Source organism: Miniopterus natalensis, chromosome 3, assembly GCF_054644295.1.
Source record: "Miniopterus natalensis isolate mMinNat1 chromosome 3, mMinNat1.hap1, whole genome shotgun sequence".
Lineage (NCBI taxonomy): Eukaryota > Metazoa > Chordata > Mammalia > Chiroptera > Miniopteridae > Miniopterus > Miniopterus natalensis.
Window position 1 is genome coordinate 93,976,162 of NC_142083.1, and position 17,596 is coordinate 93,993,757.

The 17,596-nt window shown below is 60.2% G+C and overlaps 4 protein-coding genes across 8 annotated transcripts in view; 2 read left to right on the forward strand and 2 right to left on the reverse strand.

The window, feature by feature from the left end:
- Window positions 1-194: 194 nt before the first annotated feature.
- EME2 (essential meiotic structure-specific endonuclease subunit 2) lies at window positions 195-3,660 on the reverse strand. Its single transcript, XM_016208077.2, has 8 exons — window positions 3,423-3,660; window positions 2,975-3,111; window positions 2,479-2,571; window positions 1,639-1,730; window positions 1,354-1,447; window positions 1,066-1,181; window positions 709-898; window positions 195-615 (listed from the first exon to the last, which is right to left on the reverse strand). The coding sequence occupies exons 1-8, from the start codon at window positions 3,658-3,660 to the stop codon at window positions 445-447; spliced, it is 1,131 nt and encodes a 376-aa protein (XP_016063563.1). The 3' UTR covers window positions 195-444.
- An 82-nt stretch (window positions 3,661-3,742) lies between these two features.
- On the forward strand, window positions 3,743-5,186 carry MRPS34 (mitochondrial ribosomal protein S34). The gene is made up of 3 exons (XM_016208080.2): window positions 3,743-4,125; window positions 4,276-4,318; window positions 4,408-5,186. Exons 1-3 carry the CDS (start codon window positions 3,805-3,807, stop codon window positions 4,698-4,700), a joined length of 657 nt encoding a protein of 218 aa, XP_016063566.1. The 5' UTR covers window positions 3,743-3,804; the 3' UTR covers window positions 4,701-5,186.
- Window positions 5,187-5,356: 170 nt separating this feature from the next.
- NME3 (NME/NM23 nucleoside diphosphate kinase 3) lies at window positions 5,357-6,678 on the forward strand. Its single transcript, XM_087815737.1, has 5 exons — window positions 5,357-5,451; window positions 5,538-5,668; window positions 5,748-5,849; window positions 5,929-6,041; window positions 6,145-6,678. The coding sequence occupies exons 1-5, from the start codon at window positions 5,406-5,408 to the stop codon at window positions 6,260-6,262; spliced, it is 510 nt and encodes a 169-aa protein (XP_087671863.1). The 5' UTR covers window positions 5,357-5,405; the 3' UTR covers window positions 6,263-6,678.
- MAPK8IP3 (mitogen-activated protein kinase 8 interacting protein 3) overlaps window positions 6,592-17,596 on the reverse strand; it is a 48,747-nt gene continuing 37,742 nt past the window's right edge. For 4 of the 5 annotated variants that reach the window (XM_087815733.1, XM_016208072.2, XM_016208074.2 and 1 more), the window contains 22 exons: window positions 17,184-17,241; window positions 16,720-16,872; window positions 15,776-15,857; window positions 14,531-14,661; window positions 13,934-13,990; window positions 13,681-13,851; window positions 12,742-12,868; window positions 12,481-12,576; window positions 12,190-12,348; window positions 11,385-11,550; window positions 10,884-11,066; window positions 10,604-10,793; window positions 10,385-10,504; window positions 10,227-10,307; window positions 10,072-10,139; window positions 9,799-9,947; window positions 9,185-9,356; window positions 8,989-9,102; window positions 8,762-8,800; window positions 8,432-8,611; window positions 8,175-8,324; window positions 6,592-8,097 (listed from right to left, as the gene is read on the reverse strand). In XM_087815733.1, the coding sequence (XP_087671859.1) occupies window positions 7,976-8,097; window positions 8,175-8,324; window positions 8,432-8,611; window positions 8,762-8,800; window positions 8,989-9,102; window positions 9,185-9,356; window positions 9,799-9,947; window positions 10,072-10,139; window positions 10,227-10,307; window positions 10,385-10,504; window positions 10,604-10,793; window positions 10,884-11,066; window positions 11,385-11,550; window positions 12,190-12,348; window positions 12,481-12,576; window positions 12,742-12,868; window positions 13,681-13,851; window positions 13,934-13,990; window positions 14,531-14,661; window positions 15,776-15,857; window positions 16,720-16,872; window positions 17,184-17,241 (2,768 nt within the window). In that variant the 3' untranslated portion in view covers window positions 6,592-7,975. The remainder of the gene's footprint in view (window positions 8,098-8,174; window positions 8,325-8,431; window positions 8,612-8,761; window positions 8,801-8,988; window positions 9,103-9,184; window positions 9,357-9,798; window positions 9,948-10,071; window positions 10,140-10,226; window positions 10,308-10,384; window positions 10,505-10,603; window positions 10,794-10,883; window positions 11,067-11,384; window positions 11,551-12,189; window positions 12,349-12,480; window positions 12,577-12,741; window positions 12,869-13,680; window positions 13,852-13,933; window positions 13,991-14,530; window positions 14,662-15,775; window positions 15,858-16,719; window positions 16,873-17,183; window positions 17,242-17,596) is intronic. The other variant, XM_087815732.1, reaches the window with a different exon arrangement.

Below are 17,596 nucleotides of genomic sequence, written 5' to 3' on the forward strand. Positions count from 1 at the left end.
GCCCGGTTCTCTTTTCTCCCTTGAGACTTTGTCTCACTTCTCTCTGAAGGTGCTACCTCCAAGCCTCCAGGTGACTGGTGCTTGTCCCCCAGCAGGGATTTGGATGCTACCCAGCCCTTCTGGCTGACCTAGTTGGCCACTAGGCCTGCAACCAGTGTGTACAGGACCCTGCTGGCCCCCATCCTCTCCAGCCCCCTCCAGCCAGCCCAGCATCTCCTGGAGTTTCCTCTCCTTTTCATCCCAGTTATCTAAGAACCTTTCCTGCTACCCGTGGCCTCCCCTTGGTTTCAGACCTGACTAAGAGCCCCTCCCCAGGCTGAGGGACAGGTTGTACAGGGTGACTGCTCTCCCGCCACCCCTTGTAGTTTCTGGTCACTCCCTTCCTGGGGTGCCTGCTGTCCAGCTGGTTGGTGGGAGAAGGCCCTGTAGGTCAGGCTGACATGGTCAGGAGCTCAGATCCAGCAGGAGGTCAGGGTTGGTGGAGGTCAGGAAGAGGCAGATGCGGCGGGAAAGGTCAGGCCCCACCCTTCGGGGCCGAGCACCTTCATCCACCTTCACAGGGAGGTCAGCAAGGAGGGCCAGTCGCTCTTGCTCAGTGCCGCAGGCCAAGTAAGCCTAGGGCAGGCACAGGGATGAGCAGGGCAGGCCTCAGGGACCTGGCCTCCATATCTGGGAGTCTGGGGGGTGAGGGGATGGGAAGGGGCTCACCTGCTGCAGAAGGCGGGGGGATGGGAAGGCAGTGACAACAGCGTCAGCCACAGCAGGGCTGACCCGGTTGAACTGCCTGATCTGCCGCCACCAGGCCCCCCGAAGCCCTGTGCCATCTCTTGTCACTCGCTCACCTGCCGCCCAGCGCCCAGCTGTGCAGAAGGAAAAGGCCCTGGACTCCTGGAACTTCCTGAGGACGGGGAGGGTGGAAGGAGGTTTCTAGAGACTTCATCTCTCCTGATCACCCAGCCCCACCAGCTCAGCCCTCTGCTCTCAAAGAGGCCAGGGAGGTTCCACCCTCCAGATGTTCCTGTCACCCTCCCGGCAGCAGCCACCGCTGAGATGGGGGTCACGCACTTGAAGGGGCGCTGGGCGAGGGCCTTGGTGAAGGCACACACGTGCTGACTCAGCTCCTGCCAGGAGGCCACCAGCAACACATTCAGATTTGCCCACAGCTGCAGGAGCACCAGAGCCTGAGGACACAAGCACATGAGGGTGGGTCAGAGGAGGGCTCCCTTGGGGGACACTCAGCTGAGACCAACCCCACATGCCACCCTAGGACCATACCCAGGTGCTGGGCCTCAGAGACCAGCCTGAGTGTCAGGGCCAAGGCCAACCACCTCACCCAACCTGCCCTGCCCTCACCTCTTCCACCTCAGGCCAGCCAACCACCACGTCTGCACAGGCTACCCTTGGACTCTCTGGCTGCTGCATCTCCTGGGCATTGGGCTGGTGAGACCTGAACAGAGGTGACTCCCTCCAGCTCCCCATATCCCATTGGTCCCACCCTCCTTGAATTCTGCTTCCTTCAGAGCCCACCCAAGGGAGGGGTTTTAGCTGTGTCACAGCAACCCCAGAGCTATGGTGATCTTTTCCCTGAACTCCCCCCACCCAATTCAGGCCTCCTAAGGGTGTGAGGGTGACCGGTACCAAAGGTAGGCATCCAGCCCGATGACAGCCAGGTGAGGGCAGGTGGGGCTCTCAGGAGAGATCCAGGGCACTGAATAGGCTGGGCCACAGATCTGCAAGCCAAGAAGGTTTACCACACCTGTTCCTCAGGGCTGCGACAGGTGGAGCTCACAGGCCACCAGACCACTGCCAGTTTGCAGGAAGAAGGGGAGCAGAGACAACCCAGAGACGCTGGGAGGAGCCTGGAGCACACTTCCTCTGCCCAGCCAGCTCTCTTTGGAAAATTAGCTGTGTGCCTCCCATGAGGTCAAAGGGACCTATGAAAGCCCCCAGGCAAGTCCCAGACTCCTAGGAGAGTGGCTAAGTCCCCATCCCCATTCCTGGTCTACTCTGCACCCTAGCCTGGCATTTGCCTGGCAGCAGATGCTTGATAAATGCTGAACCTCAGACACTGGGACATGGCAGAGGGTCTACCCTAATGACACTCTGGTGCAAACGTGAGCTGAGCAGTCCCTATTGCTCCTTCAGCTAGGTGGGGGCTGGGCTGTTGGCTCACAGCTGGACTGCACAGCCAACCTGCAACCCAAGTCCCCAGGGCCCCTCTCACCAGGTTCGAACCTCTGGCTCTGACTCAGCTCTCCAAAGGGCCCTTGCTATCCTTGCTTCTGCCCTCTAGAAGACACTGTGGCTCCTGTCTGCATCCAGGCCCAGAGCCCAGTTGGCTTCCCCCATCTCATCCACATCTTGGCTGCTGAAGAGAGGAGCCTCAGCCCACTGCACACCCTCTCCAGCCCCTCTGTCCTTGATCAGGACTGGCAGAGCAGCACATCAAGTCTGGGAACACAGCCCCCCACCAAGCACCTGGGTCAGCTGGAAGACACCCTGCAGAAACTCCTCAGGCTCCAGCAGCAACAGAAGTTCCTGCTCATCCACAGCCCACACCTCAGGAGGCACCTATAGGGATATCCAGAGACACTGCTGCCCATCCTCAGCCTCAAGTGCCCCATGGCCTCGGCCTGAGCGCCACAGCACCTTGAGGTTCATGGCCACAGGCAAGCTCATGCCCACAGGACTGTTCTACAGAAGCCAAGGCCAAGACGAGCCCTGGTCCATAGGGCCGGCCAGCAGGAGCACTGACCACAGCATCAATCAGGATGGAACGTTCTTCAGCACCAGCTGAGTTCAGACCCTGGGCCCAGGCCTGCAACTAACCATTGTAGTGGCTTGGGCATCACCCACTCAGCTTCCCCATTCTTAGCTCATGTGTATGATTACAGCAGCTGCTTCGTATGCAATCACGGAGGTAACACACTCCGCACTATGTAAACCCTGGAAATGAGGCTGCTGGGGCACTCACACTGCAGGGGCAAGGTTCTGGCTTCATTCTGCTCCACCTGAGGCTCCGGGCCGGGCGCTGGGGCTCGATGTGGTACTCACAGCCCAGGGAGCCCAAGGCCTCCATCAGGATGTCAGCACCAGCATCTTCCAGGATGGCTGGGGTGGGAAGAAGAGACAGAGGTCACTCCTTTCCTTCCACCTGAGGATGCTACTCACAGCAGGCCCCCAGCCTGGGTGAAGTATTACAAACACTGATTCTGCCGGCTCCAAGAGCGCAATTGGGTACAGATGCCAGAGTCTTTCAATCAAGCTCCCCAGTTGGAAAGCCGGAGACAATGCCAAGATGCTCCTCTCACCCCACGGTGGGCCGGGGATAACCTCCCAGTGATTAAGGGGAGCTTTCAAAGCCCGAGCTCCTGTCGAAGTAGAGCTTTTCCCAGGACCCCTGCCCTCGCCCTCGGGCTCACCTGGGTCCACGCGCACCGCCAGGCGCCGCAGCGCCTGTTCGGGCCGCAGCAGCCGCAGCGCCTCGGCCGCCGCTCTGCGCTCCTCCGCTGGGTTCCGGGCCCTCACGGCGGCCTCTGAGTCGGCTTCCGCGCCGACAGGGCCCTCGGTATCCGAGTCCGAGATCTCCCAGGTCGTGGGCCGCCGCTGTCCCCGACCCCGGGAAGAGCGCCCGGCCCTCCGAGGCCCAACCTTCGCCATGGCCGGCCGGCCTCTCCTCCGCTTCCGGCCGGGCCCGGACGCCTTTACGGAGAACACCAACCGCTTCCGGCGGCGGGCGGGTCTGGCGAAAGCGCGGCGGCGGCGGCGGCTTCTTACAGCAGGAGCGCGTAGCACCGACCGACCATGGCGCGCAAGAAGGTGCGGCCGCGGCTGATCGCGGAGCTGGCCCGCCGCGTGCGGGCCCTACGCGAGCAGCGGGAGCGGCCGCGCGACTCACAGCGCTATGCTCTGGACTACGAGACGCTGACGCGGCCTCACTCGGGCCGCCGGCTGCCCATGCGGGCCTGGGCCGACGCGCGCCGCGAGAGCCGCCTCCTGCAGCTGCTCTGTCGCCTCCCGTTCTTCGGCCTGGGCCGCCTAGTCACACGCAAGTCCTGGCTGTGGCAGCACGACGAGCCGTGCTACTGGCGCCTCACGCGTGTCCGCCCGGACTACACGGCACAGGTGCGTGCGCCCGTCCTCACTTCCCCGCTCCGCATCGCAGGGCAGCACTGTTCCCCCTACTCGCGGCTTTGTGGGACTGGGTTTCCAGCGTCCTGCTCTTGGGGGGCAAGAAAGCTCTGTGAGCTGATCCCCTCCCTATTTGCTTTGCAGAACTTGGACCATGGTAAGGCCTGGGGCATCCTGACCTTCAAAGGTAAGGAGTCGGAGACCGGCTGGGGTGGCTGTTGGCAATAGACTGTTCCGCAAGTGGCTGTGCAATAAACCCTGCCCTCCTTTCCCCAGGAAAGACGGAGGGCGAGGCCCGAGAAATCAAGCAGGCCATGTATCACGACTGGCGGCTGGTGCCCAGGCACGAGGAGGAGGCCTTCACCGCTTTCACGCCGGTGCCCGAGGAGACTCTGGGCTCTGTGCCCTACCCGCCGCTGCTCCGGGCCATGATTCTAGCAGAGCGACAGAAAAATGGGGACACCAGTACCGAGGAGCCCATGCTGAATCTGGGGAGAATACGCATTGATTCCTGGGACTACCCTGTGAAACAAGAGGCAAAGAGAAAACCCAAGGGCACTCCAGTCTAAAATGCAAGAACGGGCAGTCTGCCTGAAGGGTGTAAGGCAGTGGACATCATTTTGATAAAACAAAATGTCTTTGGATTACACCTGAATCAGCTCCCTGGAACCTCTGTGACTTGTTCTGAGACTGCACCTGTGTCTTTCCTCTGTTCCTGTTGCCCAAACCCAAATCTCCCTGAAGGGGCCACTCAGGAGCAGGCAGCTGCTGGGGGAAAGCTGAAAGCAACAGGGCTAGAGGTGTGGAGCCCCAGCGCCAGCACCTTTCACTTCCAGGCTGGCATCCCTTCCCCATCATGCGTTGCCTCAGCCTGGACCTAAGCTTGAACGCGAATAAAGGCAAATGAAGCAGCCCTGGGTTGTGGTTTCTTCGAGTTTGGGCTGGAGGACCACGGCGAATTGTCTGTAGGAGTGTGGGGAGAAAAAGACTGACACCGCGGTGTATCTGGCCCGGTGGATGGGAAGACTGGAGCGGATTGGGGGTGGCACAGACGCGGTTGTAGTAGGGGTCCTGGGGTGGGCATGGAACTCAGGCAGGGCTTCACTGCGTCGCCCAGGTTCCCCAGCCCCCGCCTTTCTCGCCGCATCCCGGAGGCAGCCGCTCTAGGAGGCTGGACGAAGGGGACCCGGCCACGGCCCCTTTAAGCGCAGGCCCCACCTCCACGCCCCTCCCCTGCCACCCGTCTGCGCTCCGCTGCAGCTGCCGCCGCCATCATGATCTGCTTGCTGCTGACCATCTTCGCCAACTTATTCCCGGCGAGTAAGCAGCAGCCGGGGCTGGGGGCCGGGAAGGGTTGGGAGGAGCTGCTGCCAGGCCTGACGCGTGCCGCCTCCCGGGTCCCGCAGCCTGCTCCGGTGTGCACGAACGCACCTTCCTGGCCGTGAAGCCCGACGGCGTGCAGCGGCGGCTCGTGGGCGAGATCGTGCGGCGCTTCGAGAGGAAAGGCTTCAAGCTGGTGGCCCTGAAGCTGGTGCAGGTGAGGGCGGGGGCGGAGGGGGGGCGCGGGAGAGGGCGGCGCCTCGGAGCACCCAGCCGGACCCCCCCCCCCTCCCCAGGCCTCGGAGGAGCTGCTGCACGAGCACTACGCTGAGCTACGCGAGCGCCCCTTCTACAGCCGCCTGGTCAAGTACATGGGCTCCGGGCCCGTTGTGGCCATGGTGAGTACCAGAGGGGAGACGGCATGCTGACCCCGCGCTGACCAGCTCTCTGACCCGGTGCCACCTACCCTGTCCTTAGGTGTGGCAGGGGCTGGATGTAGTGCGCGCATCTCGGGCACTAATTGGGTCAACGGATCCGGCGGACTCCCCACCCGGCACCCTCCGGGGGGATTTTTGCATCGAGGTCGGCAAGTAAGGCCGTCCCCCGCCCCGGGGACATTATCCCTGGTCCTGACTACCCCAACTGGGCATCGTGGGACCCCTGCCCGCACTTACTCCGGTCTTTCCTGCACAGGAACGTGATTCATGGCAGCGACTCTGTGGAGAGTGCTCGCCGTGAGATCGCGCTCTGGTTCAGCCCCAACGAGCTCCTCTGCTGGGAGGACAGTACTGAGCGCTGGCTGTATGAGTAACAGGGCAGCAGGGGCTGGTCCTGTTTCAGGGGCAGAGGACCCAAGGCCGAGCACCCAGGGCCTCTAGGACAAACGTGCTGCAGTAGGTTGTGGAGGCCCCAGAGGTGGTGCTCAGAACACCCTTCTGTGGCAGGGTTTACAGTACCCCTCCAGGACCTCCAAGAGGACAGGTGGGTCTGCCCAAGCCTTGGCATGCCACTGTTTACAGCGCGCCTGGAAATGCACCAGAGCAGCGACCCCGGCACTCAACTTGGTCCAGCATTTCTTTTTATAATAAACTGAAGAAAACCCTTGTGCTCACATTGGTTGGGGGTCTAGGGACACAGGTACCATGGTAAGACATTTATTACATACAGAGCAGATAACGTGGGTTCGCTTGCAGGGTCAAAGCCTGAGGAGAATCATCACCCAGCCCCTTCCCCCAGCTGCACCCACCCGGATAACCCCCCAGTCAAATGGCCCTGTGGGAACAGACAAGGGACTCGACGTACATCACAGTGGAGAGTGGCAGGGCAGTGGGGAGAAGCCTGCAGCTACATGTGACTGCAGTGGTGTCCGGCTGGGCTATGGGATGGCTGCCCAAGATCTGTGCTTCTCTGGTGGGAGGTGGGTGGGCAGCAGGGCCTGGGGGTGCCCTGATCAGTGCCTTTTGGAGCAGGAGTAAGGCCTGGGCCTAGGCAGGTGGGGAGGCAGCAGTCCAGGGCGGTGCCCTTCTAAGCAGGTGGGTGCATGCTCCTAGAGCTGGGGGAGGTGGCCCCATCCTTAGCCCTTAGGGTCTCTACTGTCAGCCTGTCAGTTGCCCTCAATGAAGAAGGCCACACCACCAGCCCGAGGCACTTAGTAGCCTGTCTTGGGAGCTGGGCTCCTTTGAGACTGCTTGGGAGGCAGGCCCTGGAGCACACCTTCCCCCATCACCCTGAGGCTGAACCTGCATCCTAGTGCCACCTCCCTCCTGCCCTTTTTCCTGAGGCTTGGGCCTGCCTGGCAGCCTGAGAAATTCCACCCTAGGGACTTCCAGGAGGGGCAGGACTGCAGGGCCTGCTTCTATAAGGTGGGTCAGTGAGGACTGGCGGGAGCCTGCCACACAGGACAATCGGGGGACATGAGCAAGATGAGAGCATCTGTCTTCTCAAACAGGGAGCCTGGATGCATGCTTTCATGCCAGTTCCTGGGGTGGCAGGGACAGGGCAGTGGGGAACCCAGGGAAGGCTAGTGGCTGGGCCGGCTCCCTTAGGGTCAGACCCCCATCCTCATGGACAGCAGGCAAGGGGAAGTGGGCCCCAGGTGGGAAGACTTGACAGAGTGAAGTCCCTGCTTCCTCCCCTGGGCGTCCTGGGAATGAGTGATGAGAGTGGGGAGCCCAGGGTGCAGTTGGGAGCTACCTGGGGGGGCTGTTCATTCTGGAATTCTGCCTCGTTCTGGCCCTCCTCCAATGCCCTAGGTCTGGACTCTGGGCTAGGGGCTGGCCAGGAGCTGTTCAGAAAGGGGTGTCCCCAGAGGTTCTGTCCCTCCCACCCACATCCCACCTCCCAGCCAGACCCGTTTTGCTGCCTGCTGCCCCTGCCGGTTCCCAGGCCGGACCTAAGGTGAAAGCTGCAGGTTGAGAGGTTAGAGAGGGGCTGGTGGGCTGCCCCATGGGGCAGTCGTGGCAGGAGGGCAGGGTGGGGTATATGTACATGATGGTGTTAGGCAGGGGGCAATGGAGGCCATGCCTCACTCAGGAGAGTAGGACACCTGCCACACGATGATGTGGCTCCGCTCGGCCTTGGACAGCATGGGCTTCACCTGGCTCACGTCCCCCACACTCTCCTCTGTCTCATCATCTTCTCCGTCGCCTGGAGAGAGAGCAGATGGCTGTGAGGGGCAGCCCCTGCTGGGGAGTCCCTGGAACCTGAAGGCAGTGCCCACTCACCGATGCGGAAATCAATGTAGCCCTCCCCACCGCTCAGCACCAGCACGTTCTTCATCTTCTGGCCCTCAGCATCTGAGGCAGGGGCGGCAGGCCCAGGGCTCTCGGATGGGCTGTCCAGTACACTGCCGTTGAGAGTGGCTAACACATTCCCTGTCATGCGGTACAGAGACCTTAGGACAACAGCCAAAGCCACCATGCATGCTCCTGAATGTAGGCTACAGGTGCTACCCTGCAGGAAGTGGGGTCCAACCACTCACCTGGCACTGAGACAAAGAACTTGACGGCATCCCGGTGCCCATGGAAGCAGAGCTGAGCCTGAGCCATGGAGCAGTAGGGGATGAAGCTGCTAGCCGATTTGTCAGTGCTGTCATCTCCGTAAACGTGGATGACGCCCCCTGGACGGGCCCCCTCCCCAGATGTGGGGGATGTCTTGTTGGCTGGAGATAGAGAGAGGCCTGGAGGGGCTGAGCCCACTGACTGGGAGATTTCCAAGCAGGTGAGAGCAGAGGGTAGGAGCATGCTGTGGGGCCCCCAGGGTATCTTGGGTGGGAGGCTTTTGAGAGCTGGAGGCAGGCCTCTGGACTTACCTCGGAGCCCCAGCAGCTGGCCTCGGTGCAGGACCACAGCTGGGGGAGGTGAGGGGCAGAGCATAGAGGGGAGAGGAGAGAAGAAGTCACAGGAGGGGCAGGCTTGAGGACAGCTGTGGCCAGCGCAGCCCAATGCCTGCCTGGCAGAGGACACCTGCCCCAGGACCCTGCCACATGCCCTTTAGCATCTGCCATCACCGTCTCGGCAGATGTCTGGGGTCACTCACTCTCAGTCAGTGGGATGGAGATGACGACTCCGTTGCCAGTGCCCACCCAGAGACGGTTGCCCGCAATAAGCAGGGCCGTGATGCGCACGAAAGAGAAGCCCAGCTTGCCTGTGCCTGGGGGAGGGGAAGTAGCAGGGTCAGCGTTGCCTCTGGGCCCCCCCCTTGCCCCGCTAGGCCCAGGCCAGCACAGCCTTACCCAGCATCTTGCTGACGTAGGGCTCGATGTCCACATCCTGCAGGTGCTGGTGGGTATGGGCGTGGTACAGCCGCAGTGTGGAGTCCAAGCGGATGGACACCCAGACCCCATCACCAATCCATGCCAGTTGCCGCACCTGGCTCTCCCGCCGTGGGTGGGCATCAAACGACTTCTGCAGGGTTACAGCAGCCCATCAATGGGGGAAGGGAAAGGGGAGCTAAACCTGCCATAGCCAAGGCTTCACCCTGATGTCTACCTAGCTCACTGTAACCTTTGCTCTAGTGCCTGATTTGCTCCTAGGGGGGCCCCAGCCAACCACCCCACACCCTGAGCCCACATCTGGGTAGCTGAGGGTAGGTATGTGGATTCCACACAGGTGTCGACCTGACTTGTTTCAGGGTGAAGCAACAGGTGGGCTCTAGACAGACTGGCGCTCACAGTCCAGCTACCCTCTGCCTGCCTGTGACCTTGGACAAATGAGTCACTTCCCCTGAATGCAGTTCCTCTGACCCTATGGAGCCCCCAACATCTATTAGAAGGTGTGCTGGAAGCGATGCTGATAGCAAGAGCCTCCTTCCCTCCCCGAAGCCCCTGCTGCCAGCGCTTGCACTTGCCTCTATCTGCATCGTCTTGGGCTGAATGACGTGCACCTTGTTCTTGTAGCCACACCAGACACGGTCGTACACAACGGCCATGCAGCGGATGGAGTGGTGTGGGTGGCCCAGGTCCATCAGGTGATAGTTGCTCAGGTCCCACTGGCCATCTGAAGAGAGCCCACCACACCTGTTCAGTCCTGGCAGGTCCCGCATCTGCTCATAGTGGGGGTAGTTCACACCCTGCCAGGACCATCAGATGCCGCCCACCTGCCCACTGCTGCCAGGCCTCACCTTCACCTCGGTGGAAGATGGCCAGAGTCCCGTCTGCCAGAGCAACAAGCACTCGTCCTTTCACATGCCTGGAAAGGGAAGGTGGTGAGCCAGGCTCAGGTTGGGACATCCAAGGCCCCCTCCCGATGCCTGGCCCTTGGCTAAGAATCACGTACACCAGGCTCAGCACAGAATCCTTCAGCTTGATGGAGTGAAGACACTTCTTCCAGTTGGACACGGCCGAGTGCACGTACAGCCTGCAGGAGGAGGCCGAGGTAGGCAGGGGCTCGCCCAGGGGCCCCTCCCCCACCTCTGCTCCCAAAGCCCCACCTACCAGCCATTCTGGGCTCCCAGCCACATGGTGGGCAAGGCACTGCTGCTGGCCCCCTTGGGGTCTCCACTGGGCTCCGGCTCGGGCTGCACACCACTCGAGTTAGCCTCTGGCCCATTTTCACTGCAGGAAGGATGATGGCTCCAGGGCAGCCCATGGAGGCCTATCCCTGCCCACCTCTGCTAGCCTTCCCTCCCCTCTGTCCCATCTGAGAGAGCCCACCTGCCAGGCTGGGCGCTGGGGGGTGGGGCCGGGGCCGGGTCGGTGAAGACGTGTTCCGTGAGGGGCCCGGGCCGCACTGCAGCTACCTCTGCCTCACTGGGCCCAGAGTCAGGGACTTCTGTGGCCTCTGTAGCCTCTTCCGTGGACTGTGACGGGTTGACCTTCCCATTGGCAACAGTAGCTACCTCCCCTGAGGAAGGGAGGGGTAAGCTTTGCTAGGCAGAGAGAGTAACAAGGGGGCAGAGAGAAGGCTGCTCCGGGGCTCAGGCCCAAGACTTACCCTGGCCCTTGTCCAGCACTGGAGTGTCCCCTCGGGAAGAGCAGTTACTCCGTGGCACATTGCAGCGTGTGGCGCAGCCCACCAGGGTGATGCCGGCCAGCACACCGTCTGCACCAGAGTCCTCAGGGTTCATGTCGCTGTCTAGGAAGATCTCCCCTGGAGGGTAGTCACTGTCGCTGGCCGCTGCAAGACCACACCCAGAGCTCATGTCCCAGTGGGGTGTGAGGGAGGAAATGGGGGTTGCCTGCTCATGCCATCCCATCTACTTCTAATTGGGTGAGCAACATGTCGCATCTTCTCCTGCATCCTTAAGACAGCAGGAAGAATGACCAGCGAGGCTCTCCTTGGACACTTTCCCCTGCCCAGCTTCTGTGTGTCCACGGGGTGTCACAGAAGGCAAGTGCTGCTCTTCAAGTCTCCTTACTTAGCATCCTAGCTTGTCCTCTGAGCAGCACAAACCCTGCCCTTCTGGGCACTGGCTCCAGTGTGGGCGGCACTCACCAGGGATGCTGGAGATGCATAGGACATGGGCATTGCAGACGGTGAACTGGTCCACGACGGTGCCTGGCTGGTTGGCGTCGATAATCACCACTTTGCTGGTGGTCAGGGTGCTGGTGAGGATCCACACCCGGCTAGAGGTGGCATCTGTCTCAGGGAGCTCCTTTGCCTGTCAGAGCACAGGCGACCAGGTTGATGCCCAAGGGTGGGTGATTCCAGCAGCCACATGGAGTTCATGAGGGCCTCCTGGAATCTTTAGGATCTAACCTTTCCCATGGCTTTAGGGGAAACAGCTGTCCTATCCCATAGCCAGGACGGTGAGCACTCAGAACTGTATTTTGTAGCTAGATTGCTGGCACACATGGTCTCACTTCCACATAAGACCGTGAGTCCGAGCCATTAAGTCACTGGCTCCCAAATGAAGCCAGAACACAAAAGGAAGCCTTGGCCTCCAAGTGTGAAGGATTTTCTGCCACCCTCTTTGCTTAGCCTCTTCCACTGCTCCTCTGCAGGCAGTGAAATTTGTTCCTTGCAAGAAGGCAAGGGAACCTGACCCTTTCAGTCCTACTGCCGTCTGAGCTTCCTCACCCACCACAGGTGCTGGGCTAGAACCAGGCAGCAGCTTAGCCCTGGACCTGCCCTAGGGAGTGGAATGGAATCTCAGATGAGCCCAGTCTTAGGACACTGTCCCTTTCTCTCTTCTGTTTGTCACTCCCACCCAGATCCTGGTGCTGAGCACAGCCTGAGCATGCAGATGACAGCAGACAGTATGAGCAGAGGCAGTCCCGGCCCCTCCTGCCACTCTGACCTTCTTCTTCTCGGGGGATGTGTGGTTGCTCTTGTTCTCTCCTTCCACTTCCCGGTTGCAGGTCAGAGGATCAAAGCCTGGCTCAAGCTTGACTCCATTCCCAGTGTGGTCCTCGCTGGGTTTCCACCCACTCAAGTTGACACCGGCAGCACACCACAGCTGAGAGAACAGGGACATCAGGGCTGCTACCAACGTGTGACAGGGCCTTCCCCAGCTTCCCAGACCTGCCTGGACTCAGCTTCTGGGTGGCAACCTCCCCCTGCTTGCCCACTTCCCTTAGGCCAGGCTCACCTTCATGGTCGGGTCCTTCTCCACCAGAGGGCGGCAGTACACCGGCACAGGCACGTTCTTCATCCGGGTGTCCTCCTGCCCCCCATTGGGACTCAGCTGCAACCAAAGGCAGAGAGGCGCCGTGGGCACGAGGCCTGGGGCGGCTCAGGTGCGTGGACAGCAGTCTGGCTACCCATCCCTCTAGAATTGGGTCTGAAGCTCTGAAGCCGCCCAGTGCCGCCACCCCACCCTGCACATGCGCATTGTGCCCTGCAGCAGCACCTGCTTGTACTTGGCCGGCAGGCTCCAGCCACAGGCCTGCAGCCTCCCATCGTCGTTGCGCACGTGCTCGCGCACCTGGCGGTACTGCTCACGCTTCTGCTCTCGCCTGGCAGAGGAGGTGCAGTCGCTGGGCGAGAGGAAGGATGGGGTACTTCTCAGTCTTTGGTGACTCACAGTCCCACAGGCCTGACCTGCACAGAGCACCCGATGCCCTGGGAGCTTTCCCTCCTGAACCTGTCCTGTCTTTTCCCAGCCACTGAGGCAGGGCTCCTGCTGCCCCAGTTGGGTGCCCATCAAATGGGAGGGTGGATCTCCCAACACTGGGCTTAGAGACCATACCCAACACCTGTCATCGTCCAGGTTCCCGTTCTGCTGTCCCTGTCATTAAGGGCCAACTGACAGGGACCTACAGTGCAGCCTCCCATTGCCCTGAGCCTTCCAGGGAAACTTCCACAGCTCTGACACAAGGCACAGAATTCCCCATTTCTGCCCTGGAGCCCTGGATTTCTTGGTTTCTAAACAAAGGAAAAAACAAAATTACAAACAGGAACTTATTCCCCAGGAAAAAACCCAACCTGGCAGGAAAACTTCCTGTCAGCTCCAAGAATCTTAGCAGAGCATAGGTGTGCAGGACCAGCTTGCTGCAGTAAGATCGTCAAGAGAGGGGTGCAGCCAGCTGGGACTAAGAACAGGGACTGTGGGGGAGTGCAAAGGGACAGCCAACGTTCCCACTAGAGGGTTGGAGGGGCGTACAGTGTGTTCATGAAGACATCATGACCCTGGATACCTCAGCCAGTGTCCTTCCTATCATGGACCCCATTCCCTAGAACAGCCCCAGAGCATCAAGGTGAGGCAGGTCCTGCTTCAGTACCTCTGGGCCACATGGCTTCCCCTTGGGCTGGCCAGGAGGGAGGTACAGGGGAGGGGTGGGACACTCACTCATCCGGGAAGAACTCCAGGGGCCGGCTGCCTGCTGAGATCTGGCACAGGGCATGGCTTCGGCGCTGACTGAAGCCCGCTGTGGTGGGTGACTTGTAATGGATGTTCACCGAGGGGTAGGATCGCTTGGCTGGAGGGGGGCTGGACGAGGAGCTGAAGAGGCGGCTGAAGCTGCCAGCAGAGGCAAGGGAAGTGAGTGATGGGCCTGGGGGAGGCCTCCCCACCCCCTCCTCAGCCCAGTGCCCAAACTCACAACTGCCAGATGGTCGATTTCTTCTTCTCCTGGACAGATGGGTGCTCTCGGGATGCTCTACAAGGGAGGGGCAGGGAAGGAGCCCAGCTAGGCCACTGCCCAGCCTGTCATGCCCTTTCTCAGGCCAACCATGCCTGCTTCACTCAGCCCACCCATTGCCCAGTCCAACTACACCCATGGTCAGGCCTGGCCCCACCCAATCTGACTGGGCCCCACTCTTCTTGCCTCCCTTGCAGAAGACCCTCACCCCAGACACCCTGGGAATGGAGCAACAGAGTAGAGGGTGTCCTGGGAAGGTCACTCAGAACTTCCCAGAGGGGCCCTGGCACACCAGCCCCAACATGTCCCAGCCCAGCTCTAGCCCAGTGGGCATCTCCCTGCCATGTCAGGGCTTCAGTGGAGGCCCGGCTCTCCTGGCCCCCTACAGGCTCCCACATGGGAGGCCCCTCACCCTTCTAATCCTCCTAGAAGAGAGGGGGGTGGGTGGGTAGAGGTCAACCTCCAAGTCCATAACCAGGACCTCTTACAGTGACCGTGTCTCATATATGGAGACAGGAGTGCATCTTTGGAACCCTGAGGGCAGCCTTGGGGACCCACCTGATCATCTCGGTCCACCGCACGGCTTCCTGAAGCTCCATCAGCCGCTCCTTGTACTGGTTGCGTTCCATAAGCACGCGAGCCATTTCTACCCGTGTGAAGCGGCGGCGCTGCGCCATGGGGATCTTGTCCTGTAGGGAAAGGGTGCTGCTATTTAGCCAGTGAAGGACCAACTGGCAGGTCAGTCCAGTGCCCGCCAAAGCCAGGTCACACCGAAATTCATCTTGGGTTGGCCTCTGGGTGTTGGTGAATCCAAATGTGGGTTCCCACAGACTCAGGCAAATGGGTGGGGAGGGTGTGGGCAGGGGGACAGGAGACATGAAAGTCTACCCACCAACAGGGCCACCTTCTTTCCAGAAGGTCACAGGATACACTTAAGGGGCACAACAGTGACTTTTCCTATAAGCCCCGGGACACGGTGGCAATCCCAAATGCCTCCAGTCAACACTAACAGGTGGAGGCCCAAGGTGAAACAGCAGGGAGAGAGGTTCTAGAGAAGAAAGCAGGCCCTGGGGTCACCAAGTCCAGGCTGAACGCTGGAAGTTTTGGTGGATCTGTGAGGAGTCTGCTGTTGGCATATTTTGTGACAGGACCACGTCTACTCTCCCCTACCGGGCACCTCCATCACCATGTGGGAGCGGCCTGGGGAACCTCTACAATTCACCTGCAGCTTTATTTCTGTCCTAAAGTATTTGGAGTGAGAGGCTGCACAGGAATAACTACTGCGTCCTGAGTGCCTGCTGTGTGAACTGCATCCCAATGTGAGTGTCATATGACCGGGAAAACAACAGTTAATGAGTGGTAAGGTCCAAAATTCACCTGGGGTGAAGACCTGTGACTGCCTCCTCCAGGCAGCAGAGGGGCCGACTTTCTTCAGAACATTCAGTGCACCTCAGCGGGGAGGTGGGGACAGATGAGCAGTCAGAGGGCCTCACAGTGCCTGAGCTACTCAAGCTGTTTGGTCCGGGGACAGTGGTGACTGATGCTATTTCCGCAACCTTGCTCTCCAAGTTGGAGTGCAGGGGGCAGCAGGTGTGCTGCATAGACAGGGAGACCCTGCTCATGACTGTGCAAAATGCGTCCACTAGACCTGGGACTTCATGACATCCTGGGGTGGGGGAGGATGCTGCTGGGTGTGGTCACCACATAGCTAGGGTGGGGGGCCCAGAGGCCCAGGAGAATGAGCGCATCCCGGCAGCCCGCCCACCGCCGCCCCGTGCCCCACATGTTAATAGTGGAATATACCAATTCTGTACACAGATAGCTGCTTACATCCTCCCCCTCTTCTTTGGGTTCGCGCCGGGCGGTGATGGCTTCGGACTTCACTCTGCGGGATGGGAAGGAAGCCAGGCAGGGTGAGGGCCCACTGGGCACCAGCCTGGAGACTTCCACCTCTGCGCTGGACTCAGGTGTCTCCCTTTAGGTTCCAGGCCCTGAAGCCCACACATCTGTCCTGGCTGCTCCAGCCAAGGAATAGGACCTCCCTTCAGCAACCAATCACTGATGGGAAGGCAGAGCCAGCTATTCTTCCGGGCGCAGGCAGCGCTGGCTTCAGGCAAGCCCAGAGCAGATCTGGCTCCCACTCCCACAAACCCAGCACGGGTGCCACCTGCCTGGGGCCTCCTCTTATACCTCCCTTTCCCATCACCATCCGGGAGAATGGGGTGAGGATCAGGCTAAAAGAGAAAGGCTACAGGAAAGTGCAGACTGCTAGGGAGGGAGCCCCAGAGCTTCCCAACTGGGCTGCATAGCTGAACCTTGGCTGATCAAGGGCCAGGGAGCACAGGGTACAGAGGGCAGCCAGCTGTCCATTCGCCCCTCCCTCCTGTATGAACGTAATGGTGTGAGAGCAGCAGGAAGGCTCAGGTTGGGGCACTAAGCCTAAGGAAAGGGCACTCTAGACAGACCACCATCTCTTGTGGCATTCCAACAAGGAAGGAGATGAAAGAGGAGGGGCAGACAACCCAGTAGCTGGGTGGGTGCAGTTAAACATGAGATGCAACTGAGAGGACAGGGAGGCTGAGAGGTGAGCATGCGAAGTGAGCCACTTTGGGAAGGAATGACCTCTGGGGTGTAGCTGGCAAAGAACATGACGGGATAGAATAGAGGCCCAGCGGGGGGATCTCATTCTGCCCTCCAAGCTCTCAGCCCTTGTCCTTCCTGAGAGGCCCATCCCCAGCCCTACTTACCTCCTCAGCTCCTCCTCCAGGTCCTTGATGCGGCTCTCCAGCCTCAGTTTGGCTTGCCTGGCAGCTTCCAAGTCCCCCTTCAGCACCTCTTGCTCCCCTGACAGCTGGTCCACTTTGGCGATGAGGTCGTTCTTCACCACGTTCAGAGCGTTTCTTTGAAAAGGGAGGAAGACGGGAGCCTCATGTGAACCAGCATGTACATTATGTGATAGGGGTCATAGAGGGGTCCACCTGCACTTGTGTATCTGAGAAGGCACATCCTGGTCCAGAATGTGGCTAAAGGTGGTTACCACATGCCCCCATAAAAGGCAGTGGCTACTCTCCCCAGGAGGGACAAGCTCAGCAGTGTGGGTCCAGGTCCTGCTTGGGGGCTGCCTTCTGGGCTGGGCTGACATGGCTGTCACAGGGAGACCCTGGTGGAGGGCTATCTCAGCAATGGAGGCGTTGGAGAAGAGCATTCTTACTTGGTTTCTAGAAGCTGTGAATTCTCCAGCAGCAGATTCCCCACTTCCTTGCCCATTCCTGAAACAAAAGGTACATAGGTTTTGTGCCAGGCAAAGCCAGATGCTAATGCCACCACACCTGCCTCAGAGTAACAAACATTCCTCAGGGAGCTGCCCATGCCTGGGAGGGCTGATGAGAGGGGATCAGGACTAGAAGTGTGACCTGCAGGAAGATGGGCTGCAAAGGGAGGCCAAGTAGACCATGGGGGAGGCCTCTGCTGGCCTTCAGGTGGGTTCTCCACCCAGCAATGCAGTCAGAGATGAACCTGCTGCGTGCAAGCCCCAAGGGGGTCCCAGAATGGCCTCTGGAAGGCACTGAGCACGTTTCCACTGCCTTGATGGGTGCAGCAGCCCTGGGCTTACGTTCTGGACCT

Excerpts from the sequence above, each read along its gene's own strand:
- EME2 (XM_016208077.2), bottom strand. The coding sequence starts at position 3,660 with ATGGCGAAGGTTGGGCCTCGGAGGGCCGGGCGCTCTTCCCGGGGTCGG. Across the intron at positions 3,112-3,422 it reads GGCGGTGCGCGTGGACCCAG|CCATCCTGGAAGATGCTGGT; the intron begins GTGAGCCCGAGG and ends TTCCCACCCCAG. Across the intron at positions 2,572-2,974 it reads CAGAACCTTGCCCCTGCAGT|GTGCCTCCTGAGGTGTGGGC; the intron begins GTGAGTGCCCCA and ends ATATCCCTATAG.
- MRPS34 (XM_016208080.2), top strand. The coding sequence starts at position 3,805 with ATGGCGCGCAAGAAGGTGCGGCCGCGGCTGATCGCGGAGCTGGCCCGC. Across the intron at positions 4,126-4,275 it reads GCCCGGACTACACGGCACAG|AACTTGGACCATGGTAAGGC; the intron begins GTGCGTGCGCCC and ends TTTGCTTTGCAG. Across the intron at positions 4,319-4,407 it reads GGGCATCCTGACCTTCAAAG|GAAAGACGGAGGGCGAGGCC; the intron begins GTAAGGAGTCGG and ends TCCTTTCCCCAG.
- NME3 (XM_087815737.1), top strand. The coding sequence starts at position 5,406 with ATGATCTGCTTGCTGCTGACCATCTTCGCCAACTTATTCCCGGCGA. Across the intron at positions 5,452-5,537 it reads CGCCAACTTATTCCCGGCGA|CCTGCTCCGGTGTGCACGAA; the intron begins GTAAGCAGCAGC and ends CGGGTCCCGCAG. Across the intron at positions 6,042-6,144 it reads TTTTGCATCGAGGTCGGCAA|GAACGTGATTCATGGCAGCG; the intron begins GTAAGGCCGTCC and ends TTTCCTGCACAG.